The 14,205-nt window shown below is 44.5% G+C and overlaps 1 protein-coding gene across 3 annotated transcripts in view; it reads right to left on the bottom strand.

The window, feature by feature from the left end:
* Positions 1-14,205, bottom strand: part of Rtkn2 (rhotekin 2) — a 46,470-nt gene that overhangs the window by 26,094 nt on the left and 6,171 nt on the right. For all 3 annotated transcript variants that reach the window (XM_031348211.1, XM_031348212.1, XM_031348213.1), the window contains exons 2-3: positions 12,221-12,417; positions 748-806 (exon numbers count right to left, since the gene is read on the bottom strand). In XM_031348211.1, coding sequence (XP_031204071.1) covers positions 748-806; positions 12,221-12,417 — 256 coding nt within the window. The remainder of the gene's footprint in view (positions 1-747; positions 807-12,220; positions 12,418-14,205) is intronic.

Raw genomic sequence — 14,205 nt, 5'->3', positions numbered from 1 at the left:
TTGGAGAAACTGAGACTGACTGCCTAAGCGCCATCTAGTGGCAAGGTGCCTCCTCGCTCTGCTGACCAGGAACGCCATTCCAGCCAGAGCAAAGATGGGACGCAATGGAGTAAATGAAACAATTTCACAACCCAATTAGGTGTCTCAATCAAGGTCTCTGTTGACAAGAGAAAGGGGTGGTGGTGGGGGGGACCTGCCTAAACCACGTGGCTTGTGTAATGGAAGACAGAGCCAGGGAAAGAATTGGGAAGAACGGAAAACTTGGCGGGGCTGGGCCAGTTTCCTTTTTTACCTACTGAAAGTGGTCAGTCATCTACCTGATATTCACCGAGCAACCACGAGGAGCCAAGCCCAGTGACAATGGCTTTGGTATAATGTGGTAAACAGAGCAAGCATGGGCCGAACCCTCATGGAACGCGCAGCTTGGACAGTTTTGACAAACGGAGAACGTCAGGGAGAGCAAGCTGGTGGGTTTGCAGCCTGGCCCAGGCGCTCAACAGCAAGCAGAGGACTTGAGCACACCTTCCAACACACCCCAGAGCCTGCACAGACCACAAACCCACACAATGGGTGTAAGCATATGACAGAGTTTCCCCAGTCCACGAAGTGCCATGCAACTGTAGAGCATAAGTATTAAATACGTAGAACAAACATTTGGATGCTGGAGGTACAGAATGAGCAAGGCCCAGCAATGCTAATCAGTCCATAAACATATTCAGGGACCCTGGGTGACCCGCCACAGCATACCTGACAGGGCGATCTTTCCTCTGCAGGCTTCTCGTTCTTTACTTTCAAAACTCGAATCCCTGTCGAGAGAAAAACACATCAAGTCTTTCGAAAACAGCTGAGCTTTAAAATAAAGAGGTAGCTGTGAATGCCAACGAGCAATGGGAAGCATTTGTCTCAAAGGATGTTCAGTCAGCAGCTAGCTGGCTTTCAGGGACATACAGAGACACCCGTTTTTGAGTGTACATAAACTATTATACTTCCTAATAATATGTTATACTGTGATGTCCAGCTTATCACAAAACTTGTACTTCGAGTTCATCAGCTATGCTGGCTTGAAAGAGTCAGGTGTTACCCAGCCAAGCTGTAGGCTGCTTGTCCTGCGACTGAAAGATACCCACCCCCCAAATACTCTTATGCTTTCTTTTTATGTATCGCTGGCATAACATCTCATTTCTTGTAAAAGCTCCAAAGAACGAACACACAATACATTAAGAAGAGCAAAGAGTGGGGCTGGAGAGATGGCTCAGCGGTTAAGAGCACTGACTGCTCTTCCGAAGGTCCTGAGTTCCAATCCCAGCAACCACATGGTGGCTCACAACTATCCATAATGATGCCCTCTTCTGGTGTGTCTGCAGAAAGCTACAGTGTACTTAGATATAATACTAAATCAATTAAAAAAAAAAAAAGATGAGCAAAGAGAATGCAGGAAGGGAACAGAAAAACATTTTCAAGGAAATTCTAAGACGGAAGCCAACACCAACCTTCAAATTGGGATTTCATACCACATAAAACAAAGTGAGACACCATTGAAGCCAGAAAAATCACACAGTTAAGGCTAGCCTATGCTACCTAGGGCGACCCTGTCTCACAAACAAAGCCAGGGAAGGCGAGATGCGTCAGTGGGTAAAGGTACTTGTGGTCTAACCTGGGGACCTGAGTTTGATGTCTAGGGCCCACATAATGCAAGAAAGAACAGATCCCTGAAAAGTTATTACATAAAGATATTCTCAAACTACAATCGAAATCTAATTGATCATAATATTTTGAAGAATTAAGTCTATTTTAAAAAAATAAAATAAAAATTTCTGGAACGTTAGCTATGTTCAATTCCAATACTTTAAAAAATATTATTTCGGGTGTAAAAGTGGGATGGTTTTCTGATTCATCCACATTAACAATAAAACTGCTGAATACAGTCATTTAAGTAAGTTACAGATATACCTGCTGGAAAAGCTATAAGCAGACGATAGAGCAGTATTTCTTATCCAAACAGGCCCAGTTTACATTACTGTGTAAGACCTGCAGATGCTACATTTTTTTTCCCCAGAGCCGAGGACTAAATCCAGGGTCTGTTATTCTACCACTGAGTAAACTCTCTAACCCCTAAAAGACCCAACAACAAAATGAAGGAAATTACCTGTAGGTACAGAAAATGATCGACAGAGGGCGCCAGCCCGCCACTCTCTCACTCCAAGATCTGCATGAAAATGTTCCGTGTAAACACAGGCTGGACAGTTCTCTATTGTTCCCTATGGGGATTTTTAAACAGCCCCTTCTGTGCCAAAATTAGTGCCCAATGAATAGCATAATGGCAACAACATTTTACTTTTTTCTTAAGGAAACAGGAAGAGGATGCTGCATGGTTTTTCCTCTAACGCGAAAGCAGATTATGAACCCCTCCACCTTTTATGCAAATGGGTGAAAACTAAATCTCAAAAACTCATAGTGTAGAATTTAAAATCACTCTAAAAACTACGATATTCAATTCTTAATTCTTCAACATGTTATGACAGTACTAGCTTCGTGACAACCTAGATTACATCCCACGTGCACTACAGTCAGCCCCCCCTTCCACAGACACCAAACCATCTACAATTTAGGAAGTAAATTCAGCAACGTCTTTAAATACACGTTTCATTATAGAACTACTACAAGTACAGAGTTTTAACTTCCCCGCTAGGCTCTTTCTTATTTTAACTTATGGTCCGTAAGCGATAAAGTAGGAGGCTGGAGTGTGAAGACGGTAGTCATATCCAACTTACAATGTTATCTCTGCACTATTAAAAACTCACAATTATGTTGAGTGACACATATAATTAAATCCTATAAATGACTCTAATTAGCATTATTATTTTTATTTTTTTTTTACAAAGCCAAATAAAACATTTCAGACTTAAGAGTGGAGAAGAGATGGACTGGTTTGGGTGGGGGATGAGGGCTAATGGAGGACACAGTGCTGCCATAGAAGCTCCTGGGCGAGGAGGAAGATGCTGTGCGTGAGAGAGCGCCCCCACCTAATACGAAGCCTCAGTGGCCACGGGGGCTTCTGGGACTGCGGCGAAAAGGTGGGAAGTACGCATGCTCGGAATGGTGCATGCAGCAGATCTAGACTCAAGCTTTGCACTTCACCCATCAATTACAACTTTGCTGTTCTCCTGACGTCATCCACAGTACGAGAAGGGACCTATCTAGTTAGCTCACGCAGCTGCCGAATAAAGTGCCCATTCTAACACGCCAGCGCAATTCTTGAGGATGCCCCACAAACACGGGCACCTTGTTTGTGAACACTGAGGTTTTGGCTCTAGGGATGGGCCTGGGTTTAGGGAGAAGATACACTCACTAACGCGATCAGGGTCTAACTCCCGTTTGCTGTGACACGTCATCTAAGACTTTATACCAAAGCCAAAGCCTTCATTCACATCAATGAAAAAAACAAGACTTCCTGTAGCCTTCTCCAGCAGCACAACCAGAAAACAGAGAGAGGCTGCCAAGAGTGCCACTAATCTTTGGATGAAACGGAAGCCAACTCCCGGAGACCTCACCCCACAGAGTGAGGCGACCATTAGCGAACGTTACGCTAGCCTGGGAGAGAAGAGAGTGTGCATAAAGCTTCGGGAAGACCACAGCCCTAGATCCTGGCGGGTTGAAAAGTACTTAGGTTCAATCATTGTTAATACTGTGGAGGGGAGAGGCACTTGGTGGGGTAAGTTTGCTATGAAAATAAAGAGAAGTCAGTTAACCTTAAGAACCCCAAGAGATAATGTCATATCCAAGAACCAGAAAACCAACCAACCAATGTCCCCCCAAAAAGCATCATTATTAAAGGTATGGTCCACTACTCTGAAAACAAAAACACTATTGCGGAAGAAACCAAGGATGCCCTTCCAGCAACGGCCCACTTACACCACCACGTCTTGGTCCAGGAAAACGTCACGAAATCACTATGAACAATAATAAACTCCAAAAAGGGACTCTCATCTCCATACAAAGCCACTCTGGAGGAGAGAATCAGCTGATAAAAATATTCTGGCAGCCACACCTTCAAAAAAAAAAAACGAGAAAATAATATGACTCATAGACAGTACTCCAGCACGAAGCGTGTGCCATTAAACAGAACCTCACACGTGAGACCAGGGATGTAGATGTGACTGCACGGATCTAAAAAACAAACCTCCAGACAGAAGGACGAACCACAGGCAGATGCCCCGTGAGAAGAAAGGATGAGGAACGGAGCAAGGAGGAGTAACTCAGTTCTCAAATCAGCAGCATTAAAAGGCGAACTGGGATGCAGCTGGCAAGAAGAGAAAGAATCAAATGAACATGACAGCCAGACGGAGGGCCAAGAGATCACACGGGACAGTCACAGAAGACCAGTCAGGGGCCAACATCTGTGTATGTGGCAAGAGCTTTCAGAAAATAATAATAATAATAATAATAATAATAATAATAATAATAATATAAAATTTACAGTTCTTTTTCTAAAATGAAAATTTTCTGAAAGTAAAAGGAACAGATCTTAGCCAGCCGTGAACTCAATGAGCTACAATAATGTCTACTGTGGGAATATAAACCCACAGGGGCCGTGGTGGTATAGGTGTTACGGGGATGAAGGTTATGGGCGTAACTAACTAGTTTCTGCTCCATTTAATGCCTGCTCTCCAAGAGGAGAGGCATGCCCGGTACTGTAAGTCTGGTCAAGAACCCACAGGTCAGAAGCTCACGGACACCAGTTGTGAAGCTGCTACTTCTATTATGCTAAATGGATACCGTGTCAAATGGCCCCTGAATTCTTATCCCTCTGCGCATAAATCAGCGCGCTCTCAAACCTAATGGCAGAAGTTTCTTTTTCTTGGCAGTGGATAGTGGTGGTTAATGTAGAAAATCCCAAGTCCAAGTCCAAGTCCAGGTGTGATGGGTTCAATCCTACAGAGGTAGGGAATGCGCCTACCGTGGGCATCAGTTCTGTAGGACTCTACATTCGACTTCCAGCTACAAAGGAGAAACAGAGAATATGGAGAAGGTTGGAGGACAACCTACGGAAACTACCAAACAGGTGCAGACCGCAGAATATTTAAAAGATTTAAAGGTCTAGACTCTTCGAAGCATTAATGACAATGGAATTTTAGAAAAGGATCATTAAAAGAAACCAAAGGGACGTACCCAGACACACTGCATGAAACTCTATTTGTCAAATTCTATTGTTAAAATAAAACAACAAACAACAACAACAAAACCCAACTAGGACTGGGCAGTGGTGAAGCACCCATTTAATCCCTGCACACGGGAGGGAGAGGCAAGTGGATCTCTGCGAGTTCAAGGCCAGCCTGGACGAGGGGGGGAGAGAGACAGAGAGAGAGGGAGGGGGGAGAGAAAGAGAGGGAGAGAGAGAGATGAAGACAGAAGAGAGACTAATCCCAGCACATGGGAGGCAGAGGCAAGTGGATCTCGGTGAGTTCAAGGCCAGCCTGGCCGAGGGGGCGGGGAGAGAGACAGAGACAGAGACAGAGAGACAGAGAGATACAGAGAGAGAGAGAGGGAGACAGAGACAGAGAGACAGAGACAGAGAGATAGAGATAGAGACAGAGACCGGGTGGGGGGATAGCCAGGGCTACATGGAGAAACCTTGTCTCAACAAACAAACAAACAGCCCAAAACTACGAGAAATTTGTGAGCAATTAGATAAGGATATAGAAAATTATGAAGTTATTAACATTTTGCATGTAGTCATAGATTGCCTACACAGAAGAACATTCTTAGAGACAGAAGAATGCCAAGTCATTAAGATGCACGGGTCCTGTTTGTAACACATTTCCACAAGGTTCAACAGAACCATGTGTGTTCACACGCACAGAGAGAAGGCTGCGGATAAGCACACGTGCCAAGAGATTAGCAGCCGACTAAGTGAACGGGCGAGGATGTTTATCTATGAAAGAGTTCATGATAAATGGGTGGGTTCTTTTAAAAGGTAGCTGAGACACTGCGAGCAACAGTAGGTAGTGAGAACCTCAGAACACAAGAGGGAGTGACAAGGAGAGGCAGCAGCTAACCACTCTCGAAGTGAGTCTTAATTTCCACTGTAACTCAGAAGGGGAACAGGACGAATGGCTTCCTCCTCCCGTAGCTGGGGAGTAACTAGTTTCTGATGTCAGTTCTTCCGAGCATGGCGTAAGCCCAGCTTGTCCAGCAGACAGGCGTTAAGTCGATGTGCACAGTGGAGGTGTCCTGCAGCCCTGGCTGTCAAAGGCCCTAATGAAGTGTGATTACCAGGTTTTCGTCAAATGGCAATTCATGAGACAGAACGCTTGAAGTGAAGACCCAGGAATAAGGCCCAGAGAAACTCATCCCCTCCTGTAAATGTAACTTTTATTCTCCTGAAGTATTTGTCCTCTTCAAGGCTTACTGCCTCTGTCTGCTAACTGAGGCCTGGTTCGGGAAGCTTCTAGCATCCGTACAATCTTCTCTAGGCCTAGAATATTTTCAGGCTCCTCTGGCACTTACTGCTGAATAAGATCACCCTTTCTAGCTTTCTCTGAGCTCTGGCTGGCTGGTCAACTCAGTTGTTCTGGCTCCTCTCCAAGCTGACTGACTCAATCTGGCTTCTCTCGGCTTTTCCTGAATTGCTCTGCTTGGTCTCAAACTAACTCTAGCAATCTCTCATTCTCTGTCTTCACCCGCGTCTAGCTTGTTCTCTCTGCAACCTGTCTCTGTACGACGGTCCTGGTAAAACCCTCTCTTTTCTCTGCATGGCTCTCTTAAGTAGCTTCCCTGTCCTCTCTGTTCTGATGAGAGTTGGGCATATCCGTTCTGTCAAATCTTTCTCTGATTCGTCACTTTGTCTGCCACTGGATTAGACATCCCTTTCAAACATGCATGTTTCCTTCTACAAACTAACTTTACCTTCATTGTTTGGGATTAAAGGGTATGTACTAAGGGTGTGTCTGTATCCCGGCCAGAGGGATTAAAGGAGTATGCCAAGGCTTTTCCAGTAGACATGATCTCAGGGTTCACAGTGTGATGGAATATCCTGCAACACTCTCTAAACATTTCAGGGGCTAGGAGCCTGATGGCTTGGAGAGAGCAGGTGCTATTCTTGTAGAGGACTGGAGCCAGGTGCCAGCACCCCCCAACTAGGGGGGGGTGCAGCTCCTGGGGGTCTGATACCCTTTTCTAGTTGTGAAGGGCACCCATACACAAACCTATACATAATTAACAATAAAATACACCTTTTAAAAAAAGTAATTTCATGCATGATGGCACGTGCCTGTAACCTCAGCCACCAGGGAGGCAGAGGCAGATAGGATGCTGTGAGTTCAGGGCCAGCCTGGTCTACACAGCAGGTTGTAGGCTAGCCAGGCTTACACCCTGAGGTCCTTGCTTTAAAATCAAACACAAGAGAAACTCTTTCATTATTAGATACTAGATCAGTGCTGCTTCTGTGCCTCCTTCTTCTTTTTTTTTTTTTAAGATTATTTTTTTTAAAGATTTATTCATTTATTTTATGTGAGTACACTGTAGTTGTCTTCAGACACTCCAGAAGAGGGCATCAGATCTCATTACGGGTGGTTGTGAGCCACCATGTGGTTACTGGGATTTGAACTCAAGACTGTCAGAAGAGCAGTTAGTGCTCTTACCCACTAAGCCATCTCTCCAGCCCCTAAGATTTATTTTTTATTTTTTTATTTTTTATGTGTATGAGTACACTGTAGCTGTACAGATGGGCGTGAGCTATCATGTGTGTGGCTGCTGGGAATTGAAACTCAGGACCTCTGCTGGCCCCACTTGCTCCGGCCCACTCGCTCTGCTCTGGCCCGCTCCCTCCAGTGTCTCCCTGTTCTTAATCACTGGTCTCTTTTTTTTTTCCTCTTTCTTTCTTTCTTCCTTTCTTTCTTTCTTTCTTTCTTTCTTTCTTTTTGGTTTTTCGAGACAGGGTTTCTCTGTGTAGCCCTGGCTGTCCTGGAACTCCCTCTGTAGACCAGGCTGGCCTTGAACTCAGAAATCTGCCTGCCTCTGCCTCCCAAGTGCTGGGATTAAAGGCATGCACCACCACCGCCTGGCCACCACTGGTCTTTAAATGTGGTTATTCCCATTACTCTGCTCATAAAATAATCCTCTGCTTCCAGACAATCTCGAGAAGCAATGGTTTATCGTGGCTTCTTTTTGCTGAACATAAAATGGTACAAGGAATTATTTTTAAAAGATGGACATTAAACGTTGTCGTCACTTGACTGCTTGGAGGGGTAGAAAGAAGCAAAGGTGGTTTCAGGCAGAGGGGGGGAGAACGGGGGGGGGGGGGGGGCGCATATGCAGAGCCTTCGAAGTCCCCTGGGTCCCTGATGGAGCTCTGTGAGCACCATGTGCCCTGGATAGCCAGCCTGTCTTCCAGTTCTGGTTTCCAGATGAATGAAGGCAGGCAGCACAATGTCCCCGCGGTCAACTCCACACCTTACCTCGCAGCTTAGAACTTAGACTAACAAAACCCTGCATGGACCGTTGACCAAGCGCAGCTTCTTCTCTGTGCTCTTCAGCTCAATCCTTCACTCTAGGCTCGAGAGTTTGCTATTTGTTTTTTTTTGGGGGGGGGGCGGCGAGGGGAGAGTAGTCTCATCCCTCCCCTCACCTGGTGGGGCTGCTTCCTTCAGTCCACAATAGCCATTCCCGGTCAGAGGCTCCTGGGCCATCGCACCGCTGTGCACACCAATTTGGATTCTGCACGGGAAAAGGCCTGCATCGCCAGCGGTTCTCAACCTGTGGGTCGCGACCCCCTGAGAGCCCACTGGGACACAGTGAGCATTTACATTGCACTTCATAACCGTAGCACAATGACAGTTATGAAGTAGCCATGAGAATCACCTTATGGGTGGGGGTCGCCACAACGTGAACTGTATTAAAGGGTCACAGCGTTAGGAAGGCTGAGGAACACTGGCTGCCAAAAGTAACAGTCTATAATAATTTTTGGCATTTTATTGTAAAATTTTATAAGAGTTAGACTGATGTTGTCATTAAAAGGGGCACTTAATCGACAGTAATATATACATATATGTGTATTTTAACCGATGTGCATGTGCAAACACATACTAAAGCATTTCTGTCTCCCTCAAGGACTAAACAAACTAAGGAACAGAATTCTGGTTCTCCAAGGACAACACATTTGCTACGGATTCTTAGGTGCCTCGAGCTGACACACTGTCACCCTGTGTTCTTCAAACAGGGACATCCAAGCAGAGTGCTGACGAAGCTTGTGCAAGTAGCAGGTGCCTGGTGAACCTGACAAATCAAATGGTAGAACCTATGGCATTTTTCTTTTTCTTTTTTCTCCACCCCCCCACCCCGACCCCCGAGATAGGGTTTCTCTGTGTAGCACTGGCTGTCCTGGAACTCACTCTGTAGACCAGGCTGGCCTCGAACTCAGAAATCCGCCTGCCTTTGCCTCCAAGTGCTGGGACTGAAGGTGTGCGTGCGCCACCACTTTTCTTAAGGAACTAAAGAAGCTACGGGAGTACTCTCACTAGCCCACAATGGCTCTTACCCAGTACCTGCAGATGCAATGGGAAGCCGTAAACAGATGGATCACACGGAGGAGTCAGGAATCATTTTAAATCCCAGGAAATATCAGTAAAGGGCTGCAAGGCCATCATACGAATGATAAGAATATACTTATGTATATGCGCAGAAGGTATTTTCATTAGTGAGGGAAAAAATAAACCAGAAATCTGTGGGCATTTTCAGCTCAGAGACTGATATCTCACGCCCTGTCTTGGCTATATAAATCTGCTATGGGTGAGACGTCCTTGATATCTCTGTTAGTCATCACTCCAGAAAAGCTAAGGTGCCAAGCTTACAAAACACTAAACTCACAATTCATTACAAATGCTGAGGAAGCAGTAAACAGGGGTAGATATGGGTCCCAGAATGTACCACAGCGGAGAGGAACAGCATAATGGTGAACGCCTGGTCTCACACTCCCTGAAACCAAGGCTTCTCAAATTTGGCCATTTATGTGGTCCCTCACTATCAAGAAATCCTCATAAAACCTAGGCCTTACAACCCAAACTTTACCACATTCTAGATGCAGAAGCTTTGTCTCAAAACAATATTCTGCTGGGCAACAAGCTGTCAGTATCTGGCTCTGGCATAGCTCCCAATTCATACCACATCCTCTCCTGACCTGCGGCCTGGCTTAAGAACATCAGCCACCAAATGTCTTCCTATACAGTGATGCTGGGATAATTCTATTAGTAATGCTGGGACATACAATACAAAAAATAGGAGGCTTATTGACTACTAAAGCATCCCATTAGATGTATGTATATGTATATGTATATATATATTATGTGTGTGCATGTGTATATGTGTGTATGTATGTGTATATATGTGTGTATATGTATACATGTGTATGTATATATATATGTATACATATGTGTGTGTCTGTGTATGTATATATGAATATATATGTATATATGTATGTATATGTCTATGTATGTTTGTATGTATGTATATGTATAAATCTATATGTGCATAGTGCATGTATATATGCATGTATATATGCATATATGTGTGTGTCTGTGTGTATATGTATATACATATATATATGTGTATATATGTATATGTGTATATATGTATATGTGTATATATATGTATGTGTATATGTATGTATGCATATCTATATGTGTTCGTATATATATGTATATGTATGCATATGTATGTGTATATGTGTATATGTATGCATATGTATGTGTATATGTGTATATGTATGTATATGTATATGTGTGTATGTATGTATATGTATGTGTATGTGTATAAGAATATGTGTATATACATATGTATATGTATATATGCGTATGTATGTGTGCATAATCCCCACACGGAGGTGTTACCTCTTCACCCCACACACAATGCAGCACAAGGACTAAGCACAGGGTCCCAGTATCTACAGGAAGGTAAGGCCATTTTGCATCTAGACGTCTGCTGTATCACAACACTATTCCTGCTTAATGTTTACAGGAACCTTCTCTGACATCCTGTACAGAATTTCATGGAGGGACATGGTGCCCCACCCAGTGACCAATAAAGTACACAGAGAGACTTTACCTCTTGTATCGGAACTACAAACAACCAGGGAGACAGATGCTATACGAAGACACACTAAAGTCCAGCCTCTGGATCGCTTCACCCAAGGCCTAGGTGAGACTTGGCACTGTCTGTGGAATGAGATACAATGTGACACACAAATGCTGCATCTATCCCACAAGCACGATGTGTAGTGACAGGGACCAGAGGACCAGAAACCAAGCAGCAAGCCCTAACTGGAACTAGTTGGCAACATTTCTGGGAGCACTACTCCCTTCTCTGGAACTGGCTGTGCTGGTCTATTTTAAGTTCCTTTCCATTTATTTGTTTATCATTTGTGGCCCACTCAATTCGATTTACTTTTTGATTTTTCAAGACAGGGTTTCTCTGTGTAGCCCTGGCTGTCCTGGAATTCACTATGTATGTGTATGTATATGTGTATGTGTATGTGTATATCTATATCTATATCTATATCTACATCTATATCTATATGTACACCAAGCTGGCCTGGAACTCAGAAATCCACCTGCCTCTGCCTCCCAAGGTGCTGGGATTAAAGGCATGCACCACCGCTGCCCAGCCAACAATTTTTTTTTAAAGTTATCTTAATTTTATATGTGTGTATGCATGTGTACTGTATGCATGCCAGGAGCTCAAAGGAAGACAGAAGAGGGCATAAGATCCCCCAGTACTGGAGTTACGGATGGATATGAGCCACCATGTAAGTGCTACAAACTGAACCTGGGTCCCCTGCAAGAGCAGCCAGTGCCCTAAACCACTGAGTCACCCTTCTAGCACCAGCAATTCATTTCTCAGAGACACCTATCTACGGACTCCACTCTCAGCCTCTGTCCTTTCTTCTTAAAAGGCCCCCCACCTCCTTTTTTCCTAACACACTTTCACTTTGGAGCGAAACAGTGTCCCACCTTAACCAGCTCAATGGGAAGCGTCTGTTCAGAGAGTTCCCTTTGAGCCCTGATGTCCACACAACTTTGACATTGGCTGGCACTCCCATGTTGGCTTATAAACAGTTTGGTGTCCTGACCCTTTTTTTTTTTTTTTACTTACACTTAAATTATACCTTCTGTTCAAATACCAAAGTACGCTAAAGTATGCTAAAGCAAAGGTAAATTACTGCACTAACCGTCTTCCGGTTTGATTTGCAATCTCTTCTTCTGTCTTCTGAAGCTCCGCTGTGTACGCCTGGATCCGAGCACTGCACACCATGAGGTTCTTAACTGCATGCAAAACCTGGTCCTTTTTTGTACTCAGCGAGAGCAGCTTCCATATTCCTTCTCGCATGCGGATTTCTAAGTCTATTTTCTCTCGGAGGCTGCAGTCCTAGAATAGAGAGAATCCTCCGTAAGAGGTTGCAAGAGTCTAGAACTGTGTTTAAGACAGGCGACGGGAAATGTGGTAGACACCGTTTGGATTTTAACGCCATTCTGAGAAGGAAACCAAGTCTCCCGGAATGAGACAAGTACAGCCATTTCTCAAAGCTATGTGCAAAATTCTTAAGTTTCTTGCATTATTAGGAATTCTTTCCAACTTACTGGCTAAAAGGAAAAGAAAAAGATGAGAAAGGCATCTTGCTACCATAACCTCCATTAGCTTAAGAGAGCTCTCAAAATCCATGTCTGCCCGGAACTCTTGAATGGGCCCTTATTTGGATACAGAATTTTGCACGTGTTATTAATCACAAGGGGGTCATACTGGAGTAGAATGGGTCTCAAATCTTTTGTTGTTGTTTGTTTTTTTGTTTTTTTTTTTTGTTTTTGTTTTTTGTTTTGTTTTGTTTTTTCTTTTTTTGGTTTTTCAAGACAGGGTTTTTCTATGTAGCCCTGGCTGTCCTGGAACTCACTCTGTAGACCAGGCTGGCCTCGAACTCAGAAATCCACCTGCCTCTGCCTCCCAAGTGCTGGGATTAAAGGTGTGCGCCACCACTGCCCGGCTGGGGGTCTCAAATTTTATTAAGGCCATGAAAAGACATAGACACACAAAGAGAAGACCAGGAAAAGACAATACACACAGAGAGGCTACATAAAGACAACGGACACATACCGAGAAGCCACATATAGATGTAGACACAGAGGGGTGACAAGAAGACTCACACACAGGACTGGTCATATGAACACACACACACACACACACACACACACACAGAAGGGGGGGTGCATCATAGCCCATTGAGGAAAGATACATGAGGTGACCATGTAAAGACAGAGATGGAACACAGCAGGTTGATCCCAATAGCCAGAGCCTGGAAGAGACAAAGAAGGGGTGTTCCTGAGGGCCTGCAGGAGTGTGTATGCGTGTGGGGGGTACTGTCAATACACTGACTTCTGGCCTCCAGAACTGGGGGAAAGGAGGGAATGTGCAGGTCATTTGTTACACAGCCTTAAGAAATACAGAATAAGCAGCTGGAGAGATGATGGCTCAGCCATTAAGAACAGAATACTTGATGCTCATCCAGTGGACCAGAGTTTGGGCCCCAGAACATACATCCAGCAGTTCAAAATTGCCTATAACGTCAGTTCCAGGGGACCTCTTTTTCTACACATGTGCAATATGCACCCCCACTCCCCGAAGTCGCCACACATAAAATAAAAATATTTTTAAGCATACAATAACAACTGTAAGCAGCATACTACACACACACACACACACACACACACACACACACACACACACACGCACGCACGCACGCACGAACAGATCATGAGAGCCACAGGAAGCTCCGATATGCCTGAGGTACACGTTATTCACCAAGGGAAAGATCTTTCTGAAAGAGCAGATAGCTTATTAGCAGTAGAGAGGGCTGGGCTGGTTCTCACAGTGTGCAACAGAAACATAACTCAGGAGCCAAGGCTAGACACTCCGCCTGGAAACCACCAGAAGCCTCGGCTGCCGGGACAGAGACTCATCTCCAGACATGTTTATTTCCGAGTCACCATACAATTTCTTTGTAGTGTAGTTCTGGTTTTTGGTCTGTTGTTCCATTAATGACCGAGAGATGGCCTCACTCAAAACACAAGTCTCATTTGTACCATTAAAATAGCCAGGCGGTGGTGGCACACACCTTTAATTCCAGCACTTGGGAGGCAGAGGCAGGCGGATTTCTGAGTTCGA

The sequence above is a fragment of the Mastomys coucha genome, unplaced genomic scaffold (assembly GCF_008632895.1).
Source record: "Mastomys coucha isolate ucsf_1 unplaced genomic scaffold, UCSF_Mcou_1 pScaffold3, whole genome shotgun sequence".
Classification (NCBI taxonomy): domain Eukaryota; kingdom Metazoa; phylum Chordata; class Mammalia; order Rodentia; family Muridae; genus Mastomys; species Mastomys coucha.
The sequence above is the reverse complement of the archived record's forward strand: the minus strand, read 5'-3'. Positions and strand labels throughout refer to the sequence as shown.